General features: G+C 45.7%; 1 protein-coding gene across 1 annotated transcript in view; it reads right to left on the bottom strand.

Moving 5' to 3' along the window:
* Nucleotides 1-5005: 5005 nt before the first annotated feature.
* Nucleotides 5006-25650, bottom strand: part of br (broad-complex core protein) — a 47161-nt gene continuing 26516 nt past the window's right edge. The window contains exon 9 of the mRNA XM_025305495.1: nt 5006-6903. Coding sequence (XP_025161280.1) covers nt 6653-6903 — 251 coding nt within the window. The 3' untranslated portion in view covers nt 5006-6652. The remainder of the gene's footprint in view (nt 6904-25650) is intronic.

A 25650-nucleotide genomic window follows, 5' to 3' on the forward strand; every position in this document is an offset into this window, starting at 1 on the left:
CACACACACACACACGCACGCACGCACGCACGCACGCACGCACGCACGCACGCACGCACCCATGTACATGTATGCGCGCGTGCGCGTAACGTGTGTATCCACGTACATTTGCACGTACGAATAATTGCTCAAACATACACAAATACGTCGTTACGCACACGCATGTAGATTTACACATGTGTGTGTGTGTGTGTGTGTGTGTTTATATATACATATATATTTTTTTTTTTCGCAATTATATTTGGCCATTTTTACAGTAGTCACAAATTCGTTTCATCGAATAAATCTACTAATTTAAATATTATCAATATCAGTTCTTTCTTGTCCTGACTACTATAAAATTGTGTTCATTATTCTCGTAATTTAAAGCTTCGTTCTTCTCCTTCAATCTCTCTCTCTCTCTCTCTCTCTCTCTCTCTCTCTCTCTCCCCCTCTCTCTCTCTCTCTGTAACCCTCGGCGTAACAATGTATTCGCCTTTATCTTACACCTCGACGCACAATCCCTCCCTTCTTATTTGAATTAGCTGCGCTAAAGCATCTCGTGTCGCACGTAACTTCACTTGCGCTCATTCGAGTGCAAATGAGGAGATGCGTACGCGCGAGATGATTCATTGGCGTTTTCGAAACTGTCGCGCGCGCGATATGCTCGACGTGCGACTTATTGGCACAAATACTTGAACAGGTGTATTTTACGATCGCGATTTACCATCATCGACTCGAGAGGCGTACAATAACACATTCGATAAATCTTTCAACGATAGAGAACCGAAGAGAGACGACTATATGCGCACCGATCCAAATCGTCTTTGCCCCGAAAGAAAAGCTATTTGATAGTTGCGACGATACGCGCGGAGCAATCGTAAAGTATATTCGCGCGACCAATGTGCCTGACACAGCACAATGCCCAAGACGGCTCGGGATTGCACGAGAAACGCGAGAGAAACACGTGCGACGCAGCAATGCTATACCGATGAGACATGCTTTACCATAAATTATCATAGCCTATCTACAAGTACGACCTTGGACGCGTGCACGTACGAGCCGAGAGATGCGATCTACATCGATACGCGAATATCAAATCGTCGCACGAGTCGATTTTGCTTGCACTTGCCGAGAAGGAAAAAAGAAGGAAAGAAAAGAAAGAAAAGAGATGAAGATAGAGATATATAGAGGATAGATTCCCGCGCCGCTAATCTGCACGCGGTACGCGTTTGTTACTTCAACCGATATACCGACTCGAATATTGCATTTACAATTTATTGCATCATCTATCTAAAGGCTCGAAAATCTGCGAGATCTGCGATCCAATTTGAGCTATTCGGCAAATCGGTAAGGGGCAACACGCGTCTCTGCGTATGTGTGCGTGCGTGTGCGTGCGTTCGTGTGTGAGTGTGTGTGTGTGTGCGTGTGCGTGTGTGTGTGTGTGTGTGTCGCGTGTCGCGTGTCGTTCATTTAGAGCGACAAAGAAGTAACTGTTCCTTCTGATCGTATATTGCAACTAAATCAGCCGTGACAGAAGGAATGATACAAAAGATTAAAGATAGAGGCGTAGATTACGACAGATGGAAAGAGAGAAAGCTCGTGCGTCGCACAGGCGTCATTACAGTCCCGATGAAACACAGTTTCAGTTATTTAGCAACGCTCTGAAGGCTGTTACATTCGACTTCATCGTGCGATTGCTACGGTGCAACCTTAACATAACTCTATCTCGCGAAACTTGGTCTCTCTGTATAAGCAAGAGCTAAAATTTTTACATCTCTGCTACTAGTCTCAGCTCTGTATGCGCGCGATACATTCTCACTATAATTTCTTCGCAATGTCGTTTTTTCTGCCCTACTCGATTCCCGTTCGTACTTTGATTGTATCGCAGGCATATTTCATCAACGAATATAACACAGCTCCAAAATATCGTCTCACTATAAGTCAATTTCACTTCCAGCATAAATCTGTACAAGCGAGCCTTACACCGATGGCAACTCGATCCGTACGAGCGATCATCACGGTAACATTTCCTACGATACTTCAACGTATAATTGAGGCCCAACTCTATACCGATTTTATTATATAATTCTATTCTAATCTCGCCGAGAAGGGCCTTGTCGCGCCGTGATATATACTGATACAACAGTGATTCTACTTGTTACACCACTCTGAATTCGGCATCGATATCGCAATCGATTCGACTCTTGTAATTTCTTCTCGTAATTCTGTTTTCGATACCAGTTAGCGAAAATTGCACAAATTACTGAAAAGTTTGCTCGATGCAATACGATTCAAAGCAATTCCATCTGCAAGAAAAAGAAACAAGGAAAAAGAAAGAAAATAATAGTCTCGTACCCGAGGTAGAGTAAGTAATCCAAATAATCGAATTTTAGGTCAATAAACATGTGCATATGCAAATCTCAATTCTCTTTTACTTGCGACGTAGCATGATACTTGTAGCATAACATGACGCGAAACACAGTTTTGATCGTGCTTCGGACATTGTACATAAAGTTGTAAGTTGCAGATTCGCAATCTCGTCGGTATTCTATTAACGAAACATAACATTCGCATTGTACACTGACGAGTATGCATATGCGGTTTATCTCATTTCGAAGAAGACAAAAGAGTTGAGAAGAAGAATAAGAGTAAGAGAGGGGGAGCGGAAGGGGAGAAAGGAGGAAGAGAGGACGTATCAAACCATACGAGGAAATGTTACAATTTCTCGAGCCTTCTCTCGACATCTTCAAAATTCTTTCTGGACTTTTGCGTCATTTTGGTCACCGCGCGACTCGATAATGTTTTTTGCGCTGGTAAACAAAACATTAGAATTGAAATTGCAACACAAGTGTTGGAACAATGCCCATGGAAAACACGATCCGAGGCGCTATAAAGCGCGAAATGGACGACGAAGAAACGTACAAAATAAAACATTTCGGCCAGATATTATACAAATGAAATATACTGGCTGTTTAGAATATATATTCTAAAACTTTCCCATTCAAATAATACCAACTGCAAAACGAAGATAACAGTGATGGAATAACGAATAAGAGCAAAAATATAATAATAATAATAATAATGATGATGATGATGATGATGATGATGATGATGACGATGATGATACTAGTAATGCTGGTGATGGTAGTGGTTGGTGGTGGTAATGGTAGTAATAGTAGCAGTAATAGTAATAGTAATAGTAGTAGTAGTAGTAGTAATAGTAGCAGTAGTAGTAGTAGTAGTAGTAGTAGTAGTAGTAGTAGTAGTAGTAGTAGTAGTAGTAGTAGTAGTAGTAATAGTAGCAGTAGCAGTAGCAGTAGCAGTAGCAGTAGCAGTAGCAGTAGCAGTAGCAGTAGCAGTAGCAGTAGCAGTAGCAGTAGCAGTAGCAGTAGCAGTAGCAGTAGCAGTAGCAGTAGCAGTAGCAGTAGCAGTAGCAGTAGCAGTAGCAGTAGCAGTAGCAGTAGCAGTAGCAGTAGCAGTAGCAGTAGCAGTAGCAGTAGCAGTAGCAGTAGCAGTAGCAGTAGCAGTAGCAGTAGCAGTAGCAGTAGCAGTAGCAGCAGTAGCAGTAGCAGTAGCAGTAGCAGTAGCAGTAGCAGTAGCAGTAGCAGTAGCAGCAGCAGCAGCAGTAGTAGTAGTAGTAGTAGCAGCAGCCGCAGCAGCAGTAGTAGTAGTAGTAGTAGTAGTAGTAGTAGTAGTAGTAGTAGTAGTAGTAGTAGTTAGTAGTGACAGTAATAGTAGTGGTGTTGGTGGTGATAGTAGTAGTGATGGTAGTAGTAATAACGGTAGTTACCAATACCAATAATAATATTAATAACAATATTAGCAGCAATACTATTATTACTACTAATCAATATTTATGATAATAATTACGCGATGTAATGTGAATGTAATAATAATTCATCGTAGCAACAAAATAGTAAGGTACTTATGTAAAATTCATTAGGTATCGTAACGGACATAAGTCTATGTAGCCCGTTAAAGCATTTAATGTGGAATGAATATAATAGGGTATGTGTATAAAATGTGTGTGTGTGTGTGTATGTGTGTGTGTGTGCGCGCATGTGTGTGTGTGTGTGTGTGTGTGTGCGCGCGTGTGCGTACGACGCGCGCGCGCGTACGTACGTATTTGCATATTTCGTCTTTCCCGACAACAAACAAATTACGCTATAAGAATATTTCCCGCCGCAACCACAAGTATAATTCATCTATCCTGTACTTTTGTCTCTCCGTCATTTCCGTCATTTATTGAAAACATTAGAACCGTGTATAAATCGGGCAATATTTAATATCGAAAAGATTCAGCCTATTCCGGGGGCTCGCTTGCAGTCTTATCGAAACTTATTTTTGGACGTCTTTACCTACAATTAACTGGACGATTGTGTCTTGGACACTGAAAGAAGCTCTCCGTTGTATCCTCGCTATCGCCGCATTTATATCGCATTATATCGATAACTAACTAATAAAGCCTACATTAATTCATATTTCATAGCCAATGCGAGCTCGCGTGACACGGTGTCTCGTGATTCTCTCGATTCTATCGTCCCGTACCGTGAGACGAATGTCGAAGCTTCAACTAAAATATTGTCTACGTCTACATACACGTTTGTGAACATCGGACCGGCTGTCTTGAGATTAAGAGACAGCTATAATATAACAATCGTCTCAGATTTCTACGTTGCACATCGAAATGAGCTGTATATTTATTATCGCGGGAGAAGTAAACGACGATCGATGCGAGACATATTTCCTTATGTCGCATCTATACAACATCGGGAATCGGAGAGTCTACGAAACATTACACACCGACGTTACACAATCTCCGAGAAATCTCCGGTGTTTGCGCGATCAGTCCAGTTTCCATTGCATCCCACCACGTACGTACGTACGTACGTGGACTGTACGTTTCTGCGATACTTTGCGTAAATATTAATGGGGAAGAGAGAGAGAGAGAGAGAGAGAGAGAGAGAGAGAGAGACAGAGAGAGAGAGAGAGAGAGAGAGAGAGAGAGAGAGAGAGAGAGAAATGTAAAGGCGGAAAAACAAGTGTGAGAAAAAGAAACGAAACGTAAAGGAGGAACGTATTCTAGAGATAGACAAGTTTATAAGTACGAGCAATTGCAGCGCTAATATCACGCTTGTATTTTGATCCATTGGCACCGGGTCCCGTAACGCCGCAACGCGCCAGTATACGTAAATCTTGTGAGTGAAAAAAGCGCGTAAGCGCGAGCTTTCTCGCGAGAGAACAAACGACCCGAAACGAGCGAAAGTTAACGCGTGAATGGGAATCGACTTAAAGATCAACTTGGAGCCTAATTAACCGAAGCCTAATTTCTAAATCATTCGATTGCACTCCCGTCAGTCTCACTTCTTCTCGACGCTCTTCGTCAACCGATCGAATTGTCGAAACTTTTTCGGAAGCTCGGGAGCGCGATGTCGACGATAGCTGTCGTAACGTCCGAAGCATTTTACACGTGTACATGTATGTATATATAAAAAAATAGAAATATATAAAATAATCGCACGCGATCCAGAATTGCAGCAATTTCCAGTCCGCGCGACAGCGTGACATGCGTGATCTACCACACACGACGTACGTACGTTCTCGTATTTGGAAGCACTGATATATATCTCGCGGAGCGCGCGGCACGTTTTCGCTTTTGTAGTAAACGAAAATTGTTACACCGGACAAAAGTCGAAAGTTCGAGCGCGCACCGGGCGTGGAGACATTAGCGCGCAACCTCCGTCGCGCCGTTCGGCGAATAACGTGAGCGCGCGAGCTGCGTTTTACGATACGATACGGCCGCTCGAGTGGCTAAAAAAGGATCCGCAAACTCGGAGTCTTGTATACTCTGACTGGTCCCAAATGTCGAACCCATTGCCAACCAATGTACAAGCGACATGGCGACAGTAACGTAACGTAACGTAACGTAACGTAACGTAACGTAACGTAACGTAACGCAACGCAACGCAACGCGACGTAACGTAACGTAATAATCGCATCTCATGCGTTGCATGCGAGCACTTGGAAAGCCGCATTTTCTCGTCGTTGGTTCATCGTCGAAAAGTCTCATCTCGCGTCACAAAGTTTTCCTCGTAGAGACGACCTGTACACGACCTTTCGTAGTAGCAACAAGCCATATCGAAAGAGCACCGCGAGTTTTCTCTCTCTCTCTCTCTCTCTCTCTCTCGCTCGCTCGCTCGCTCAACGATTGCCGTTAGCTCCCGGTCGGTCTGTTCGATAATCGACGTCGGAAATCCATCGCGATTGCCATCGCGATCGGCAAACAGGAGAACAAGCGAAGCACAGGTAGAGCGTGCTGTGTCTTGTCGTACAAGAGGTTCATCGTAATCATGAGCGAAATCAAGACAAACCAGACAGACAGACAGGAGCATACGCGAAAATTCGAGAAGATACCGTCGTCATCATTATACGAGGGGGCAATCGAGGGATAGCATCGAGTAGCGTCGATTTGCGCAAAACGAATCGCGCGCGCGCGCGCGCGCGAGAGTTGGAGAAGAGGACGACGCGATTCTCCGTATGGTGTCTGGAGCGAGGATGGCGCACGATTCTCCTCTCTCTATTAAGGTCTCTATTAAGCTCGTTCCGTGGTGTCCCTTGGCACGTAAGACACGCAAGACACGCGAGACATATCGCGCATCCGCGATCACTTCTATTTCTGTCTACGATGATAGATGCTCTTGTGATTGTTGAGACTGTTGAGCGTTCGGAACACCTTGTGGCACAGCGCGCATACGGCGCTGTTTAGCGGCTGAAAGTGTTGCTGCTCTTTGTGCCGTTTCAGAGTGAGTTTCGTGGAGAGAGTCTTGCCGCACACGTCGCACGTGTAACAGACTCCTGGTGGCAACAAGCTGCCGTGCAGCGGATGGGACAGTCGCATCGCGAGGATCGCCGACGGCGGGCCTGTCATCCATGCGATCGTAATGCGACCGCGCGTTTTTACGTTCAGCAACAACAATGTCAAGAAGAGGCGGAGGAGAAGGAGGAGGAGGAGGAGGAGGAGGAGGAGGAGGAGGAGGAGGAGGAGGAAGAAGAAGAAGAAGGAAGAAGAAGAAGAAGAAGAAGAAGAAGAAGAAGAAAAAGAAGAAGAAGAAGAAGAAGAAGAAGAAGAAGTAGAAAAAGACGAAAAAGAAGAAGAAGAAAAAGAAGACGAAAAAGAAGAAGAAGAAGAAGAAGAAGAAGAAAGAAGAAGAAGAAGAAGAAGAAGAAGAAGCAGCAGCAGAGGAAGAAGAGGAAGAAGAAGAAGAAGAAAATGGCAGCGATGTATAGTTGGAGCGTTTTCACAAAGCAACCAGAGAAGAGAGGAAAAAAAGTTAGGCGCGTCGATAGATGAATATACAGAGATGGTGCGTAAAACGGTTGATTATACGGGACGAAGAACGTGTTAAAAACGAACAAATAAAAGAATCAAAGTACATCGAATATATCGAGTTGCACGAGTACATGAAAATACGCAAGCATACACGTAAAGTGGAAACGTAAATAGATGCGTACATGAGCGAGTGCGCAAAAGGGAGAAAACGACAAGTATATAAAAGGATAAAAATAGGAGAGAGTGCGAGAGAGTGCGAGAGAGAGAGAGAGAGAGAGAGAGAGAGAGAGAGAGAGAGAGTGCGAGAGAGAGAGAGAGAGAGAGAGAGAGAGAGAGAGAGAGAGAGAGAGTGCGAGAGAGAGAGAGAGAGAGAGAGAGAGAGAGAGAGAGAGAGAGAGAGAGAGAGAGAGAGTGCGAGAGAGAGAGAGAGAGAGAGAGAGAGAGAGAGAGAGAGAGAGAGAGAGAGAGAGAGAGAGAGAGAGATAAATCAAGTACCATAGTCCGTTGCATATATGCATCGACACCCAATTAAAAAGAAATATTTCCATTACGAACCAATATTTGTGGTGTAGGAGGCACACGGCGGAGAGCCACGTGTGTGGATGGACCCCCAGCGCAAGTCCGTGTTCGTGAAGGTAGCGGGTAGGTACACACAGAACAATGACGAACCAGAGCCAAACGTATAGCCGAGCGAGCGGGACCGGGAACAAACAAGAACAAAGATACGACTGCTATTAATATCACTGGACAAGATTAGTTACGATACGCTGCTATGTATTCTTGCATGATTAGGGCTAGAGATGGGGTGATACGTAGGTGGTAGGGTCGAAAACGCGGGCTTCTCGCTGACGGTCGGCTCAGGGGAGTCGATCGGGAAAGTTGTGAGTAAAGTGATCGTGTGTTTGGTTAAGGGTCAACAGGATCGAGATCAAGAGCAGACCGTATCAAAGGAAGGTTGTGCTACCAAACATCTCAGTCGATATTCTTACTGACAGTCTCTTCAAATCTCTACGAGCCACGTGTATGCTCGAAGACTTCCTTTGCTTTCCACTGCATTTACAGTCGCAGACTACTACTAAAGTGGCTCGGAGCTCTGGTTTGTCATTGGTCATGCATAATAAATAACGCGTGGATCGCCGTGGAACGCCGTTTTTCCGTTCAATCGTAACCGTTCGGTCAAAAAAAATCACTTTTCCCATCGCGATATCGCGGACAATCTTTGTTGTGTTGCGTTTTTATCTCGCGTGAGCACGCGCTATGCTTTGCGATTGGTATATGCTTCATTTGTTTTGTACCTTTTTTACTTACTTGCGAGTGAGTTTTTATACGCTTCGCTTTATCGAACCGTGTCAAATGCAACGAGGATATGTATTCTTCGTGGTGACGAAAAGGACGAAAGGACAGCGAGAGCTCCAATGAGTGCGAGAAACATTGACATTGTTATTTCTTGCTTCTTTCTCCTGTTTTTTCTTTGCACTTTCTCTCCCTTTTCCTTTTCTCTTTCTGCTTTCTTATTCTGTTTCTCTTTGTTTTCTCCTCATGAGGAAATGATCGAAAATGTAAACCGGGCGATATACGTCATATATATATATATATGTATATATATATATATATATACACATATATATATATATACATAGACTTTTCTTTTTCTATTTAGTGTTTCTGCGCATGCGCGCGTGCGTGTGTGTGTGTGTGTGTGTGTGTGTGTGTGTGTGTGTCTGTGTCTTGATTTTGTAATTGTGGCAAATCGCGCAATCAGATTAAAAGCAAAGATGAGATGAATAAAATAAAAAGTGCAATTGACGATTACTTTAGGCGCGAACACGGACACCGACTTGGAGAGAAACCGCGCTCGCGCGATTCTACAAGAAGAAAAATATCACGTAAACTCGATAAACGATGAAATATATTCACACATACCTTTCCCCGAGCTGTAAACATAAGCGTAACGACTTCTCCCGGTATATAACGTTCGATGGACAGAGAGAATAAAATATATCCGTGATATGTCGCCGGCACAGGCAATGTACGCGTGCGTGCGTGCGTGCGTGCGTGCGTGCGTGCGTGCGTGCGTGCGTGCGTGCGTGCGTGCGTGCGTGCGTGCGTGCGTGCGTGTGTGTATGTGTGTGTGTATGTGTGATAACAATAACTAGTATAAAAAGTAACAATAACGGTCGCAATAGTGATGGAGGCAATAGTAGCAGGAGCGACAATAGCCATAGCAACGATAATATGAAAACTTGCCGATAGATAAATGTTAATGGCAATAACAACTACTACAACACATCGAGAGAGATAGAGTACGGTAGAACAATGATTAATCATACATTAAATAGATAAAGATATTTCACTTTCATAGATATTTTTTCTAGGAGAACCAACCAATAAATATAGAATGAACGTGCCCTTCTTGGACGGATTTGACGGATAAGCGACGAATACACCGCGCTTATATATCAACGCGCGTGTCTCGCGACGAGAGATGTACAGTAGATGTGTGTGCGTATGTATCGTTCACACTTCTGCCAATTGCAGTCTCTTTAGTGTGAACGTTTCTTCATCCATGAATAACTTTAACAGTGTCGGTCTTTGGTCTCATATCGATACCGATAAAAGAAAAAAAAAAGAGAAAAAGGAAAAGAGAAAAAAAACAAGGAAAACAGAAAATCACTTCGAGAACATAATATAAAGATACAGAAACATTATGTATGCATGCACAAAACGGGGCGTCGCAATAACGGAAACCATATTATTGAGTGGCAACAGCCACTCCATTAGAGGGCTCTCTTTCTCTTGCATATATGTCGCAGTGATTAGTTTTCAGCAAATAAAACTCGCCCGAGAAAACTGCGACTCGAGAGAGCGAACATAATCAATCACAGCCGCGAGAATCAATTCAATTTGTTTCGTCGTTTCCCCATCTCGAGATGAATCGTAGAAATTTAAAGCAAACGTTATACCGATAATGAAGGAAAAGAGACTATAAGAATAAATGTGCTTCTCTCGTGGCGAAATGTTTCGTGGCGACTTCGCTATAAATTGATGACATGAACATACGATGACATAACGCGTCATGTGCGTCATGTCGGGATATAAGTAAAAAATCGCCGAAAACGATCTTGGCGCTAAATCACAACGGGAAAATCTCGTGGATGTAGCATATACACGAGGGAAAAGGGAAAACAATATCAGAGCTGCAGAGCAAGGAGAAGGAAGGATTTGAAGAGAGAATAAAGGAGGCATTAGCCAATTCCAACTGCTTTGTTGCAAGGGAGTATATAAGAGCGTGTTATGAATAAATTAGATACGTTAAATAATATTTTATTATCCCGTTTTGTACCGCACCTTTTTTCTCACGTACCGTCACACAGGACGATAAATAGAAATTTGTCTCCTATTATCGTGTTTATCTCACATAAATAATATATAAAAATAATAACAAACAGTGTGTACGTGCGTGCGTATGCGTATGCGTGTGTGTGTGTGTGTGTGTGTGTGCGCGTGCGTGCGTGTGTGTGTGTGTGTGTGTGTGCTGCATGTGCGTACGTGTGTGACAAAAATCGAAGGGATTACGCAAGTCATCGCGCAAGTAATCGCTCAAATTCAGTTTCCGATACACGAGTCAAAGAGTTCGAGAACTTTCACAGCGCTACTATTTACAAGATGATGCGACGATCTTGTCAGGCATTTTTACTCGTAAAAAATATCGACGCAACCTCGCGGTGCCGTTCGAATAGATATAGTTATTCGAAACAACACTACTCCCAGACCGCCTTCCCGACCACAAGTGTCTTTCAGCCAGCCCATGACGTTCCTCGTCCAGCTCGCATTTTTTACCAGTCGCCATTGGCGAGAGACGCAAATGATATCGGTGACCGAGTACTTTGTCGCGAGAGCACACACGTGAAGTATCTCATGGCGGGGAAAAGCATCCGACACACACGTTTGCATCCAAATCGCGACTAAAGCCGCTTCGTCGACGCGCCATCGACGATCGAGATTCGACTCAAGATCGCGGATTCCTCCACCTTGCGACTCGTCAACAAGTTGCGTTAAAAGTACGTTAAAAGTACGTTACGTCCCGCGTCCTCGAGTCTCGTTCAATCTTGTCGAAAGACATCTAGATCCAAGTTTGCTGTCCAGTGAGAAATTCCAAGTATTTCGATCGCCAGCGATCGCGAGAACGAAGATTGCGCTGTATCATGATCAGTATCGATAATGGCAACATTACTTCGTGTCGCGTAAACACTCGATATACCCACGACACCGAGAAATTCACGCGAGATGGAGAGAGAGAAAGAACGATAGGAACGGAAGATGAGAGATCTCATCCCATTCGCGAATGTTGTTGAGCCTGCTGTTGCTGCTGCTGCTGCTGCTGTTGTTGTTGTTGTTGTTGTTGTTGTTGTTGCTGCTGCAGCTGCTGGTGCTGTTGATGTTGCTGTTGTTGTTGTTGTTGTTGCTGCTGCCGTTGATGCGAAGAATAATTTCTCTCGACATGTTCACGCTGGTCTCTTTGCCGCTCGCGGATCTGCGCTATTTCCTTTCTTTGCTGCTCACTTTTATTGTGTTGCCGATGATAGATGCTCTTGTGGTTGCGCAGACTGTTCAGACTGGAGTAAACCCGCTTGCAGATGTTACAGATCGGTTCCTTGCTGGGCCTGGTGTGCACGTTCTGTATGTGCCGCTTCAACCGCGTTAGGGAGGTCAGGTTTTTGTTGCACGGCTCGCATCGAAACTCATCGCTCGCGCCGCTGCCAGCCAACAGACCTGGCGGCAGAACCAGACACACAGGGGTTACTACTCTTGCGGATTCTTCACACTCGGAATGTCGGAATGTCGCACAGACGTCGGACAGGTGGATGGATAGAAATTAGACTAGAGGAGAGGACAGAGATAGAGATAGAAACGGAGACAGGTAGATAGGGGAAGTGAGAGAACGAAAGAGAGAGAGAGAGTGAGAGAGAGTGAGAGAGAGAGAGAGACAGAGAGAGAGAGAGAGAGAGAGAGAGAGAGAGAGAGAGAGAGAGAGAGAGTGAGAGAGAGAGAGAGAGGACATGTTCCCCAATGTGTTTTTCTACTTTATCCATTGCTTGTTTCGTCTGTCTAGTCACGACATTGCCGCCGTAATCACACATTACTAATCAGTATTCCTACACCAGCATCACGATTAAATCACACAACCAGAATTTCCGCAGATGAGAAAGTATGAAGCACTCATGTGCCACCCTTGTCCCTCCCTCCCTCCCTCCCTCCATCTCTCCCTCCATCTCTCCCTCTCTCTCTCTCTCTCCCTCTCTCTCTCCCTCTCTCTCTCCCTCTCTCCCTCTCTCTCTCTCTCTCTCTCTCTCTCTCTCTCTCTCTCTCTCTCTCTCTCTCTCTCTCTCTCTCTCTCTCTCTCTCTCTTTCTCACACACACACACACACACACACACACTTTTGTTTCTATCCGCCTTTTAGTATTTCATTTTACGCTTTATTAATTAGTCGAGCATACGTGGCATCACCGTCACCCGACCATAAGCCGTGCCCAAATTTGTTTACGTGTTATTTCTTAAACCTATTTAAGTTATATGCTTATGGATGCTATATTGCTGCCGCTGCTGCTTGCGCCTTGTTGTGCAACGCAACGTTTGTTATCGATGAGATGCAACTCTTGTACTAGAGAATATCGCCCTCCTCCCCCCTTCCGCTCGCCACTACCCCAAAACGTATACTGAACGCAACCATTGTCAACGTATCTCTCTCGTTTGATTCCCTTTTCTCTTTGTTTCTTGAAGATTATTTTAAAGAGTGACACATTTTTGGCTTCTCCGTAAAATCGCAGACTATGCCGTTGTAATTCGTCAACATAATCGCAAACCCGCGAGTCAAAGTTAATGTCAATCTTGTCGTCGGTGTCAATGTCAACGTTATTATTGTCAATGAGCTTCGAACACTATTGTTTTTATCCTCGTATCGCCAATTGGTCGTATCATTGTTATCGTAATCGGGTAACATCATCGCGCTGTGATTATCCTTTTCCACCTTCATCTTGATTATTGCCGTTTCGTTTCGCTTGACTTTCAAACACATCGTTCGTGTTGCCATGTTCCGTGATTTGAGACATCAAATCATCGTTGCTACTGAAATTCATTTCAGATTCAACCTTGTCTGTTATGCTAATCTGGCTGTTCACGATATCATCATTTGTACTTGTAATTTTTAAGTTCATACGACAAATTCGTTTTGTAATCATCCATTAAGGTGAATATGATCACGTGTCATCGTGCTTGTCTCGTGCTTGTCGTCGATACTCTCTTTCGTCGCGGTTCAATCGTCCCGATATAATCGTCATTGTCTTCGTTATTGGATGTGTCCTTCTCACACAATTAACAAATTAACTTTATCAAAACCGCCGATTTTTACAAATCTCGCCGAAAGAGCTTTATCCGCAAGATTTTTCAACGAAGCACTAACATGTTTTTACATGTAACCGTTTTACCGTAATTAAGTAATGTATATCAAACAAATGAGATAAATCGCAGTTGGCTCGAAACGGCACGAAAACGACACGACGTGTACAGAGACGCGTTAAAGTATCAATTATATTGCTTGATGCAAAATTTCTACGTCAATAGACATGGTTAATACTGAGAAATGCTTGCGGCGTATTGTCTCAGAGACGAAAAGTTAGAGACGTCGGGACATCGAAGGTGTCCGTCGGCTCTCGCGTATGCGCCAATGTTACTCGAATAATTTGAGCAAATTATACTTCCTCCCTTGAAAAGAATTATATATTTGAAATTATATCTCGTTGTAATAATAAGCGTGGAGATCTTTGAGAAATGGAACATCGCGATCGATCACGATGACAATGGTCGTTAATAATCGCGACAAAAATCTACCTCGGATCCAGTTGTTTTAATCGGCAAATAAGACGTGGCGTCTTACGTCTCGCCCTTTACTTTCTTCGAGCGTTTTAGATTAAGATAATATAGTGCAAGCAGTTTCAAAATACAGCAAACGATCGTGAGCGATGAAGTTAGTATTTTATGACCACCAGATATATCCATATCAATGCGTATTATTTACAGCAAAATAGAGCGGAGTATCTTGTGTGTGTATGCGTGTGTCGCATAGATGTACGCACACATGTACATGTACGCATGTGGGCGAGAGACATGTGTTTGTATGCGAGTGTGTACACAAATGCGATATCTGTTTCTAATGAGGTGATGCGATGAAGCGTAATGTTTCTATATTTCATGATTAATGATACTTTCGTAGCCTTGATCGGAGGAGTCACTAACACAGACAGAACATTCTTTCTTCTCGCGCGATATTTAGGCCGTGAGATAGCGCTCGCTCGTTAGAAACAACTTTTCGCTTTTATGTGTATCATTTATTCGCCGCGCCATCCTTCGAAAACTATTTTTGAGTTGTAAACTGCGTTATATATCGGGTTTCGTATCAGTATATATATATATATATATATATATATATATATATATGTATATTAGTATATATATATACTATATATATATATATACACACCCACACACACACACACACACACACACACACACGTGTTTCCTTAAATATAATTACAATCTCACGAACGATCATGGGGACAAACAATGCAATCGTCTATACGAGCGCAGCTCGTTGTATACTTGTGTAACGTGAACTACGTGAAACACAATGTAGTAATTACACACTTATCGAATATACAACGAATCGCGTATGTAACGTTGAAATGTCGCAATAATGTACAACATGAATCAACGTTCAATTAATAACTGATAATATCTATTGAGTAGGAATCTGCAGCTTTAACAATCCGCGATTTTGTTTTTGTGATCGATCAATTCTTCGAGGTAACCAACGGAAATAATCCAAGCTCCCCCTCTTCTCGACCCCTTGTCCTTTTGTCTCTCTCTCTCTCTCTCTCTCTCTCTCTCTCTCTCTCTCTCTCTCTCTCTCTCTCTCTCTCTCTCTCTCTCTCTCTCTCCCTCCCTCCCTCCCTCCCTCCCTCCCTCCCTCCCTCCCTCCCTCCCTCCCTCCCTCCCTCCCTCCCTCCCTCTCTCTCTCTCTCTTTCTCTCTCTCTTCCTCCGCAATGGCGTTGCACGATTTGCGCGATAACGCAGTCTCACGTCGCGTCGTGATAAATATGGTTGATCGAGTCACGGAATCACAAGCACAAGAGAAAGTCCATATGGGGATTTGGTTTACTCGCAGAGCAAACCAAATAAAAACTAAATTGAATGTTGAAGAAGGCTCGTTTATTTCCTCCAAGTTCAGATGAATTTTAGTGGTGAGTGAGGAAGGGAGAAAGGGAGAGAAGGATTATTTACGAGATTACGATTTACGTCACGACATGATCGCGAATGAAGACACAGAGAGAGGCCATAATCGTTAAGTCTCTGAATTGCGGATCTCGGGTGATCACACGCCCGCTAAATGCGCCACGCTGTCTTTGAGTTTACAACGTATTCCCGGAGTATTATTATTGGTATATTCGATTAAAGGTAACAAGATTAATTACGGAAGATTCTTTGGTCTCAATCGAGGTAATAATCGTCAGAGGAACAAATTAGCAGACTAGCAACAATTCCACTCCAATACTGTCGAAATGTAACTGCAATACGATATATCCGAGCGGTGCCGCCGAGTGCGTGCCTCCACCCTCGTGCCCGTGGAACGTACAATTCTAATCCTCGCGATATCGTCCCTTCTCCAGAGAATCAGGCAAAGACTCATCGCACATCGGCCTCATTATTATACCATGGTGTCAATACATAATCTCGCACTGAGCCTCGTGCTGCTCCTTGCGCACCTTCCTAGCATGATATTGGCTCTTGTGACTGACCAAACTGTTTCTCGACTTGTAACTCCTGCCGCACTGATCGCAGGACAACGATTGAGGCACGTAAAAATGCGTATCAGCCAAATGCCTCTGCAACGACCAAGCGCGAGAGAAGGTCTTTTGACAAAATCTGCAATAAGTGCGTTTCGAATATTTACGATCCTGTTCGTTGCCGGTGCACAAAGGATCCTGATGCTTCGAGGGAACGATTCGCGGCCGTAGCCATCGTGTCTCTACGAAAGACATGCTGGCATTATTCGTGGATCTTCCAGGTGTTTGCTGCTGCTGTTGTGGCTGCTGCTGCTGCTGCTGTTGTGGCTGCTGCTGCTGCTGCTGTTGTTGTGGCTGCTGCTGTTGTGGCTGCTGCTGCTGCTGCTGCTGCTGCTTTTGCAAATGGCCATCGTGTCGATTTTCGTATGTCGAATCGAGATCCGTGTGTCCATCGATCGTATGACTCGATAAGAGGCATGATTCAAACTCGCTGATTCTCGGCGAGGTGGGTTCAGATTTCAACATGATCTCCATCTGATCGTTAATGTTGTCTAACAGATCAATTATCGGCAACTCCTGGTGCTGCGCTTGCACCGTTTCACCGCACTGATTTACGCTTGTACTTTGGTTCGATGGCTGTATTTGTCGTTGATACTCGTTGATGTTGGTAGCGGACTGCCAACCCCCGTCCTCCTCGGTGACCTCCTGGTCTGCAACCAAAGAGGAGGGGGCTGAGTCCAACTGTATTCACGCGACATCATTTAGTACCGCAACGAGAAACTCTAAATACGAAAACATTTATCGATATTTATTCTCTTGCTCTCTATCTCTCTTTCGCTCACACACGTGAGCGCGCACGCGCGCGCACTACACACACACACACACACACACACCGAAACTGGCTTTTTCGATTTTTGATCGTACAGGCAACATATCTGAACAAAGACAGAGATGGAGGAGGAGATTCAATCTAGGTCTCTCTCTCTCTCTCTCTCTCTCTCTCTCTCTCTCTCTCTCTCTCTCTCTCTCTTTCGAAAACTTGACGACAGACAATGTCCCGTCAATGTGATGCGACATCAACATATCGTACATCGATGTAACTCTAAAATGAAATGGTAAAGTCACCGACGCACATGGCAAGAAGAAGGGGTTGATGACACAGTTAGGCCGAAAGCTATTCAACGTAATATTGACGAATGGTATTGTTTCGAGATTCAATTTGTTCGTTTGTTTAAGCTCTCTAAGATTTTGCCGTAGCAGCTCACTTTAAATCGCGCGCCATAATACAAGGAATCGGACTTTACGTCGAGACTTCCAGCAGCCTGCAAGGCTGCTCTATCGGTAGGCTTGGTATATTTGAATAAAAGCAATGCCCATTGGACAGACCGAGGATCGTCAACGGAAGCACGGCAGAATCCGCGACGCTTCTTTACAGGATTTTACCCAGCCGGTTACCCGTGGCAACGCTACCCCACGTCGACTCTCCGCTTTCCACCTCGCTTCTCCTCTCTCTCTCTCTCTCTCTCTCTCTCTCTCTCTCTCTTTCTCTCTCTCTTTCTCGGCATTTGGCGCCCCTCACGATTCTATCGCCGTACTCCCTAAACCTTCCCCTCGCGATACACCGACAAGGAAAGATATATATACGTAGGATGTGTATTATTCTTAATAACCCCTGTGTATGCTGTTACGCTATATTATGACTGATGTTGACTCAAAGTGCGGAGAGAGTCGTAACGATCGATAGGTTGCGCGCCTCCGCTTCAGGTAAAACAATTCCGGGGAAAACGCGGGACATTACGAAACTAAAGACTCACGTCCCCTAGACTACGTAGTACGATAATAATTAAGCTGACGCAAACCACATCAAAGTATTGTTTCAAGCAACTCTGTCGCCTCTCTCTCTCTCTCTCTCTCTCTCTCTCTCTCTCTCTCTCTCTCTCTCTCTCTCTCTCCCTGTCGTAAAAATGTTCAATACTTATCGATCGAGTATCGATCCATCAATCAATCGATATCAATAATCGATCATGGGGGAAAACATGAAAAAAAGGAGAGCGTCACTTGGGAAAAGAGAGAGCTTTGTAGTATTCAAGAACTGCGAAACGTAAAAACTAAGCACGTCTCTATGCGTACTGCGGTAAATGAATCTCGCGCACGCGTTGTGCACGGGGGCGGGGGGGGGGGGGTGAGAGTTAATAGTTACGGTCACACGTAGCGTAACACAGGAGTAATCGCGCGACTCGCGATGTGTTGAAGGAAGAAGTTTGAAAGAATCGCCGAAAGTCTCGCGCATCGCGCGTTATTAAGTATGCGAATATCTTTTATCCTACTACACGAACACGTTCTCTGTTCTTTGTTGACGTTCTTTGCGTCTTTCTCTTCACTCGCGCCATTTTCTCTTGCGCCGTTTGTAGCAACAAGCAAAACAATGGACAGAAACTGTAACGAAGAGAAACTGTACGAAACATACATGTGTGTCTAATGTGTGTGTCGTCCTGTCATTGTTTGCTGTTACAGGGTGCAGCAAAAAATTACAAACTAACGTACACTCCGAGTGGTATTCACATTGTGCGACTGCGCGTAAAAACATACGATAAAACGAAGACGCTACGCGCGCGGGCGGTAACTCCATTTTTACTCTATTTCATTTTTTTTCACGACGACACGACTCCTACCTGTGTGTACGGAGCCCTAACAACGAGAGGAAGAGGTCCGGTGTGTCCGGCAATAGACAAAAATTGTACCATAATAAGCGAGCAACCCTTTTTCCTGCGCCTGGCCGAGGAACGATGAGAAGAAACTTCTCGGCTGCGCGGAATACACGCGTCAGGCGCGTATATTTTCTCTCTCTCTCTCTCTCTCTCTCTCTCTCTCTCTCTCTCTCTCTCTCTCTCGCGCGCGCTCGCCAAACTCGTTCGAACAACGAACGGTCAAACGACGTGTTTTACGACGCGCGAGAGACATCTCACAAAGCGAGACTCCGCGAGTTTTCTCATGTAGATTGCGCGTCGCTATTCTTAGCGGGCAGCGCTCTCGTTGGCTTCTCCAACAGGCGCGAATACAGTTTAGACGATATAAGCGCCACAGTTGCACGCCTCTCGCCCTCTCCACCTCGCGTTAATCTTCATAGATTATGCGAGAGAGAAACGGGACTCGGAGAAATATCGAAGCAGATTTAAGGTGCATTCTGTTCACGTAAACCATACATCTCGCGCTCTCAAGCTCTTTCTATCTTTTCGACAATGAAGCGCGTCATCCTTGTCAGAAGACGACACCTCCGACGAGACACCTCCGTGTGCACACACGTGTGTGTGTGTGTATGTGTGTGTGTGGAGGTTAATTGAGGAGTAACGCAACGATACGCGAAATGGAATGTTTCTCAGCCAGATAAAGCCAACGATAATAGCCGTAAAGCCGTAAAGTTGTTAAACAGCGCCAACTATTCATTCCGTCTCGCGATAGGAAGGAGAGACGCCAAAGGAGACAAAGGAGAATTGATTCGATGGAAATATCATGAAGTGCAATAAAAATCCAAGCCAAATATCTCGATCTCGATGCTTAACGATACTCAGCCGATGGCCGATGACACGCGAGTAGACGCGAGTAGCGGCGATGAGAAGGATTTCGCGCGTACGTGGATAAACGTATGAACAGCATTGCGGCACGCATCCGTTTTCTCCAATATATATTCTCGCAAAGGAACTTTCGACAAAGGAACGAAGGGAGACCGATTTTATCCGAATGCAGCGGGAATGCAGCGGGTAGCTGCGTCGAGGAACATAATATATATGTAGCCGCAATCGCAGCGCGTGCAGTGATCGTTTCTCGCGGCCGTGATATCTACACCCCCTCCCTCGGCTGCGCACGTGAAGAAGACTCAGATACGGCCGATCGCGCGTGCGCGTGCGCGCGCACGCGCGATCGGCAGGAGTGCGCGAGATGAGAGAAGGAAAAGGACTCGTGTCGCGCCTTCCTTCCTCCACCGCAAAAAAGAGAATGAACTTTGCGCGATCCACCGCGCGACCAAATGATCCACGGAGTGGCGAAAGTGCACTCGCGCGCGTGCTGCTCTTCTCCCTCCAGCCCAGCCACACCGGCCGGCACACACACACACACACACACACACAGCCGGTCCCCGCAGCAGCCGGTAGCAGCCGAGCGATTTGATCGCGCTTCACCGTCGCTAACCACAACTGCACTCTCGTCTCCGAATTCGCTCTTTCCCCCACCCTCCGCCCGTCATCCCTCCCGCGGTCCTCTCCGTCTGCGCTACTGCGCTGTTGCGCAGTATTCGAGGTCACCTCAAGTTCATCATCGATAATAGCGCGGGCGAAAACAAGCAGCTAGACCTGGACGTCCCCGATAAGTACGTACTACAGATAAAAAATTCCGCCGGATTTGGTTCGGAGCGAACTTTCGTTTGGCCTTGGCGCGGGCGGCCGCGCTGCGCCACGCCGCGTCGCGCGACCATCCGAGAATGCGTACCGTTAATATCGCGCGCGCGCACGGCACAGGGGTTCCCTAACATTCTGAGAATGTGTGTCGGCTGCTGGCCTCATTTCTCTTGCAATTTCGTCTTGTTTCATCGACTGCCGGAGTCTGCCGAAAGAGCTTTCAAAGAGTACACATACTTTTGTTCTCTTTTCTCTTCTTGAATCTAGAAAGCTATGTGAGTTTCAGAGTCATTACGTAGCAAAACATGTATGCATTTTTCAGCAAATTCTGAACGGATCTTAAACATTGAAATAAAAAAGAGCAAATTTCCAAGACCGAATCAATGGCCGTTCAATCGTTCGATCGTTCAATCGTTCGGTGACGGATAATGAACGCAATCGTCGAATCTGACGATTGCATCGACGAGTAGTTGGACACGCGTCAACAACTTTCAGTGCGCACTTTGGGCAATTTGTTTGCACGCGCAATAACAGTAAGTTGAAAATATGAAACTGACGTCTACGTCCACGTCTGTTCAACGAGCAACGTTCAAGCATACGTTCACGGTCACGAGCGACAGCTTAGCAAAGAATTCGAATCGCGAATCGCGAATCGCGAATCGCGAATCGCGCGAGATGCCCACTATTAATCTCAACGTGTGGCACTATCGTGCACGGCCGAGAGTGTGAACGCGGCCTGGACAACTCTGCTCACATTTCGCTCTCAATTCGCGCTCACCGAATTTCGAAATGTTCGAGATCGATAATCCTTTTTCTTACGCATGTAATAGATTCGTACATTCGGCGCAGTGAACACTGAGAGAGAGAGAGAGAGAGAGAGTCGAGGTAGGGTCGCAGAGTTACGGGAAGAGAAAAAAGAAAAAGTGAGAGCCACTGAGTGACACGCGATCGTGCAGCTACCGAGACAGAGCGACAAAGCGACGGAGCTAGTGTTGGGCTAGTGGGAGGATGGTAGATAGTGCACAGGGAGGCAAGGTGTCCAGACACAGAGAGAGAGAGAGAGAGAGAGAGAGAGAGAGAGGCGATGCCACGGTATCGAGAGTAAACGAACTTACACACGCGCGCGCGCGCGCGCGCGCGCGGGTTAAACACGCGTCGTCTCGTCGGCAGAGGCTGGCAAAATTTCGCATCCGTTCCACTTATTCGCGCCGTCGATAGATGGCGACATATCCAGATTCGTGCTCTTTCTTTCGCGAGCTATGACTCTCTCGGACGTTACGCAACTCGAAGATTCCTCGGCGAGATCGGCGAGAGAGCGACTGTAAAAACCGGCCGAGATTCACGCTTCGCGTGTACGATCGTAAAAGAAGGAAAAAACAGAAAAGAGAGGATAGGAGTGGAAAAAAAGATGGAGGAATATTGCGGGTAGCGGGCGGTACAACGTTGCTCTTGGAAAACGAAGATGCGTACAACATGCGTCGCATATTATGGTCGTTGGATACGTTTAGCGAAATATGGGCCAAGTATTAGCGCCTGCTTCCAAACCGCGAGCGACTTGCTAGCGACGTCGCTAAAGTCGCTAAACAACGAAACTAAAAACTAAACGAACCGCGCCCGATCCCGAATACATTAAGAACATTTCAAGTTGGTCGAGAAGGAGCACCGCGAGACTATCTGTCTGAAGAGATGGTGGGCAAAAATACAACGTCCCCCCTCTTTACGGCGCCAAAAAGCGATAGAACAAACATTTGGTTAGTACCGATGCATCGCCGCGCCGGACATTGCCACGCCTCCCTATACACAAGCGCAGAAAGAAAGATAAACCGCGCTCAAATTCAACCTCGCAATCGATATTTTTGCTAAGCTTCGCGACAGATTACCACCTATCTACATCTGCACCAAAGAGAAACAAGTCGCGGGACGCCGCGCCGCGCCGCGCCGTCCGGAACGAGGAGGAGGAAAACAATCGGTTGTGTGGCGTACTTTGTATTTTTGAATGAGTATTCAAGAAACAGATCAAACGTTGGCGATCGAAAATGGCGATCTCTCTCTCTCTCTCTCTCTCTCTCTCTCTCTCTCTCTCTCTCTCTCTCTCTCTCTCTCTCTCTCTCTCCCCCCCCCTCCCTCCCTCCCTCTTTGATGAGCTGTGAAAGACGCTCGAAGGAATGTACACGGGCGCAAAGTCCCCCCTCGCACCTCGCAGACTTTTCATAGCTGACTCCTTCGGTCGCGACTAGAGCGGTGCTATTTCGGAAGATAATATATTTGACTTTTTGCTCTAAACATATAAGAATTTGCGTCCGACTCGTATTTTCGTACTTTGGAAGCTTCTCGTCGCGAGTTAGCCGTCTCGCGCGCGAAACGGAGGAAGATTTGACAATAACGGATAAGTGACAGATAAAGTTGAATGTTTTACTTGATTACTTATTCATTTGTTTCGCAGTTTTTGCTCATCACGAATAACGGTCATCTTTCGTTCGCGCCAGACAGACGAACGATGGACGATGGAGATGATGAAATCAAATAATAAAACAATATCAAATATAGAATGTAACTTTTTTTTAATAAAAATAAGAGAGAGAGAGAGAGAGAGAGACGCGGTTTTATCTCTTTCCGCGAAATGATGGTTAGTACCATCGCAGTTCCTCGTCGTGAGAGAAATTTTCTAGTTGGACGCGGCTTCGATTTCTTTCGGTTTACGTAAGATTACAATGTGAAATAATTGCGCGATGAGGACACCGAGATTCGCCGAGGTTACCGAGGTCGTTTCGTTAGAAACGGTCCCGATCCTCTCCAACTCAGGCGGGGGATTCGACGACACACACCCGCAGAGATACATTACATAGACAAGAGGCGTCGCGCGTCGCGCGTCTTTCCGCTGTAAATATCGCTTTTAACTTTTCAAACGGTTTAAAACGACGTGCCGTTGCAATCGTTCGCGCTCGACCTCGCGCTAACAAAAAGTCTTGCTCGTGAATTTAGCATTCACTCAACAACCACGCGCAACGTGTATAGAAATTTTATTACTTTCCAAAATCCGATTCGAGGGCGAAAGAGCAAATTGTCAAACAGAGTCGCGGTTTGCCGGCAACGGATGTGACAATGACTAATTAGAGACAACGTATTTTATTTCAGTCCTTATTTCAATCTTCGCGTAGATGTGATGTGTTGGTGTGTTGAATAAAGTTGTATATCGCGTGTGTCGTCACACGCGATACATTAATGTGTGTGTGTGTGTGTGTGTCTAGAATTTTTATCGTATAATATCCGTAGCGCGAGACACAAGACGTCATCCAAGATATCGATTTCGAACGACGCAAAGCCGTTTTCTCTCTTGCTCACACGAGCAAACATTCCTCGAGCACATTGTCGAGCATAAATCGGTCGGGCCGGTAATCAACGCGAACATACCGCAAGATATCGCGAGAGACGTTCTCTTACTTTTCGAAACTAACCGACGCGACGACGGTCCAGAGGGAAAAGATTATCACTGTCGCTAGGAGACGAAAGAGAAAGATTGTCGTCGTCGTCGTCGTCGACGACGCCTCCTCCCCCCTCCCCCGCCGGCACGCCGTTGCGCGAACCGGCGAGATATAACTTGATGTATCTAATGATTCGCGCGCGCGCGCCCGCCCGCCCAGCGGAGAGTGAGTGGCAGGAACGTGAGTGGCGTACCAAGGTCGTTGTATTTTTAGTTGGGCCAATGTTTAGTTGGCCACGTTCGTTGGTTGGAGATAGAGAGACCTTGAATTTGGCGGATAACATCTGCAGCCTTATCGACGCGATCCCCTCTCCCTCCCGTCGCGCGTTCGCCCAACCTTCCCACCCTCTCTCTCTCTCTCCGTCTCCCGCCCTCCCCCCCTCTCCCCGTTGTGTCGCGATAAACTTTTTCAGTACTAACCTAGTATAAACCAGCCGTTCAAATATTAATCGACAATGCGAGGCCGCACCTGAATTTGCACAACGATCGACCAAACGGCCGACTGGCTCTGCGACGCATTCGTCAAAATCTTTCCTTCTCAAGGATACTAGTAGAAGAAGAAGAAGAAGAAGAAGAAGAAGAAGAAGAAGAAGAAGAAGAAGAAGAAGAAGAAGGAGAAGAAGAAGGAGAAGAAGAAGAGGTATACGCGAGGTATAATTGAGAAAAATTCGTCAACGTTCGACGAGCGTTTTCGTCAGGCAGCACCAGCTGAAATCATCGATTCGTCGAAACACACACACACACACACACACACACACGATCTCTGTGTCTTTTTTTCAGGAACGAACGCTCACCGCGCAAACGTATGCGCGCAAACACGCACACGCATGCCCAACGACCGGCGAAATCCACTTGTGGAAGGTCACGCACATTTTCGAGTCGTTATTCTTCGTTCCCGTAATTATTCACGTTCATTCTGTCACGAACCCACAGCGAGCGACTTTTCGTATCTCTTGAGCGATGTAATCATCGCGCAATTATGTTGACGTGAGTAGCCAAGTCTTTCGACTCTCGGTCTCTTTGAATGTCGCTCGCAAAGACATCTCTCGATATATCGTTCGTCGCTACATCGTCGCACTATGTGCGGCTCCCGCGCGTCTATGCTACTGTTGCACTGTAGCACAAACGTGCACAATTGTCTTCCAAAATCTTCAAAACGTAACGCCGTAACTTGAATCCTCTGCCCGCTCCCTCCCCTCCCCCGTCCACTCTCTCAATCTCTCTCTCTCTCTCTCTCTCTCTCTCTCTCTCTCGTGTGTGTGGGTGTTCTTCACCTGCTTGATTCAATCAGCTACTACAGATGAATCGCACGGATGTTGCAGCGCGCGTATACGCTCGTACGCATGATGCGATTGCGAGCATAAAGGGAAAAGTGGAAAAATGGCCAACTTTCTATCACATCCTCATTTTCCGATAAAACATATTCGCAATTGTACACGCATATGTATGTACAAGTATAAACATACGCATGCGCGCATATGTAGTCGCACAGAAAAAAGCCGCGATGTCGCGACCAAGTTGCGAGATGTAATTTCGACCGCTTCAACGATCGTGCGTGCGGTGATTCTCTACTGCACTTTTTCTCCCATCCATATCTTTTCTCGACGAAACAGACGTTGTCGC

Source organism: Harpegnathos saltator, unplaced genomic scaffold (assembly GCF_003227715.2).
Source record: "Harpegnathos saltator strain DR-91 unplaced genomic scaffold, Hsal_v8.6 scaffold7, whole genome shotgun sequence".
Classification (NCBI taxonomy): domain Eukaryota; kingdom Metazoa; phylum Arthropoda; class Insecta; order Hymenoptera; family Formicidae; genus Harpegnathos; species Harpegnathos saltator.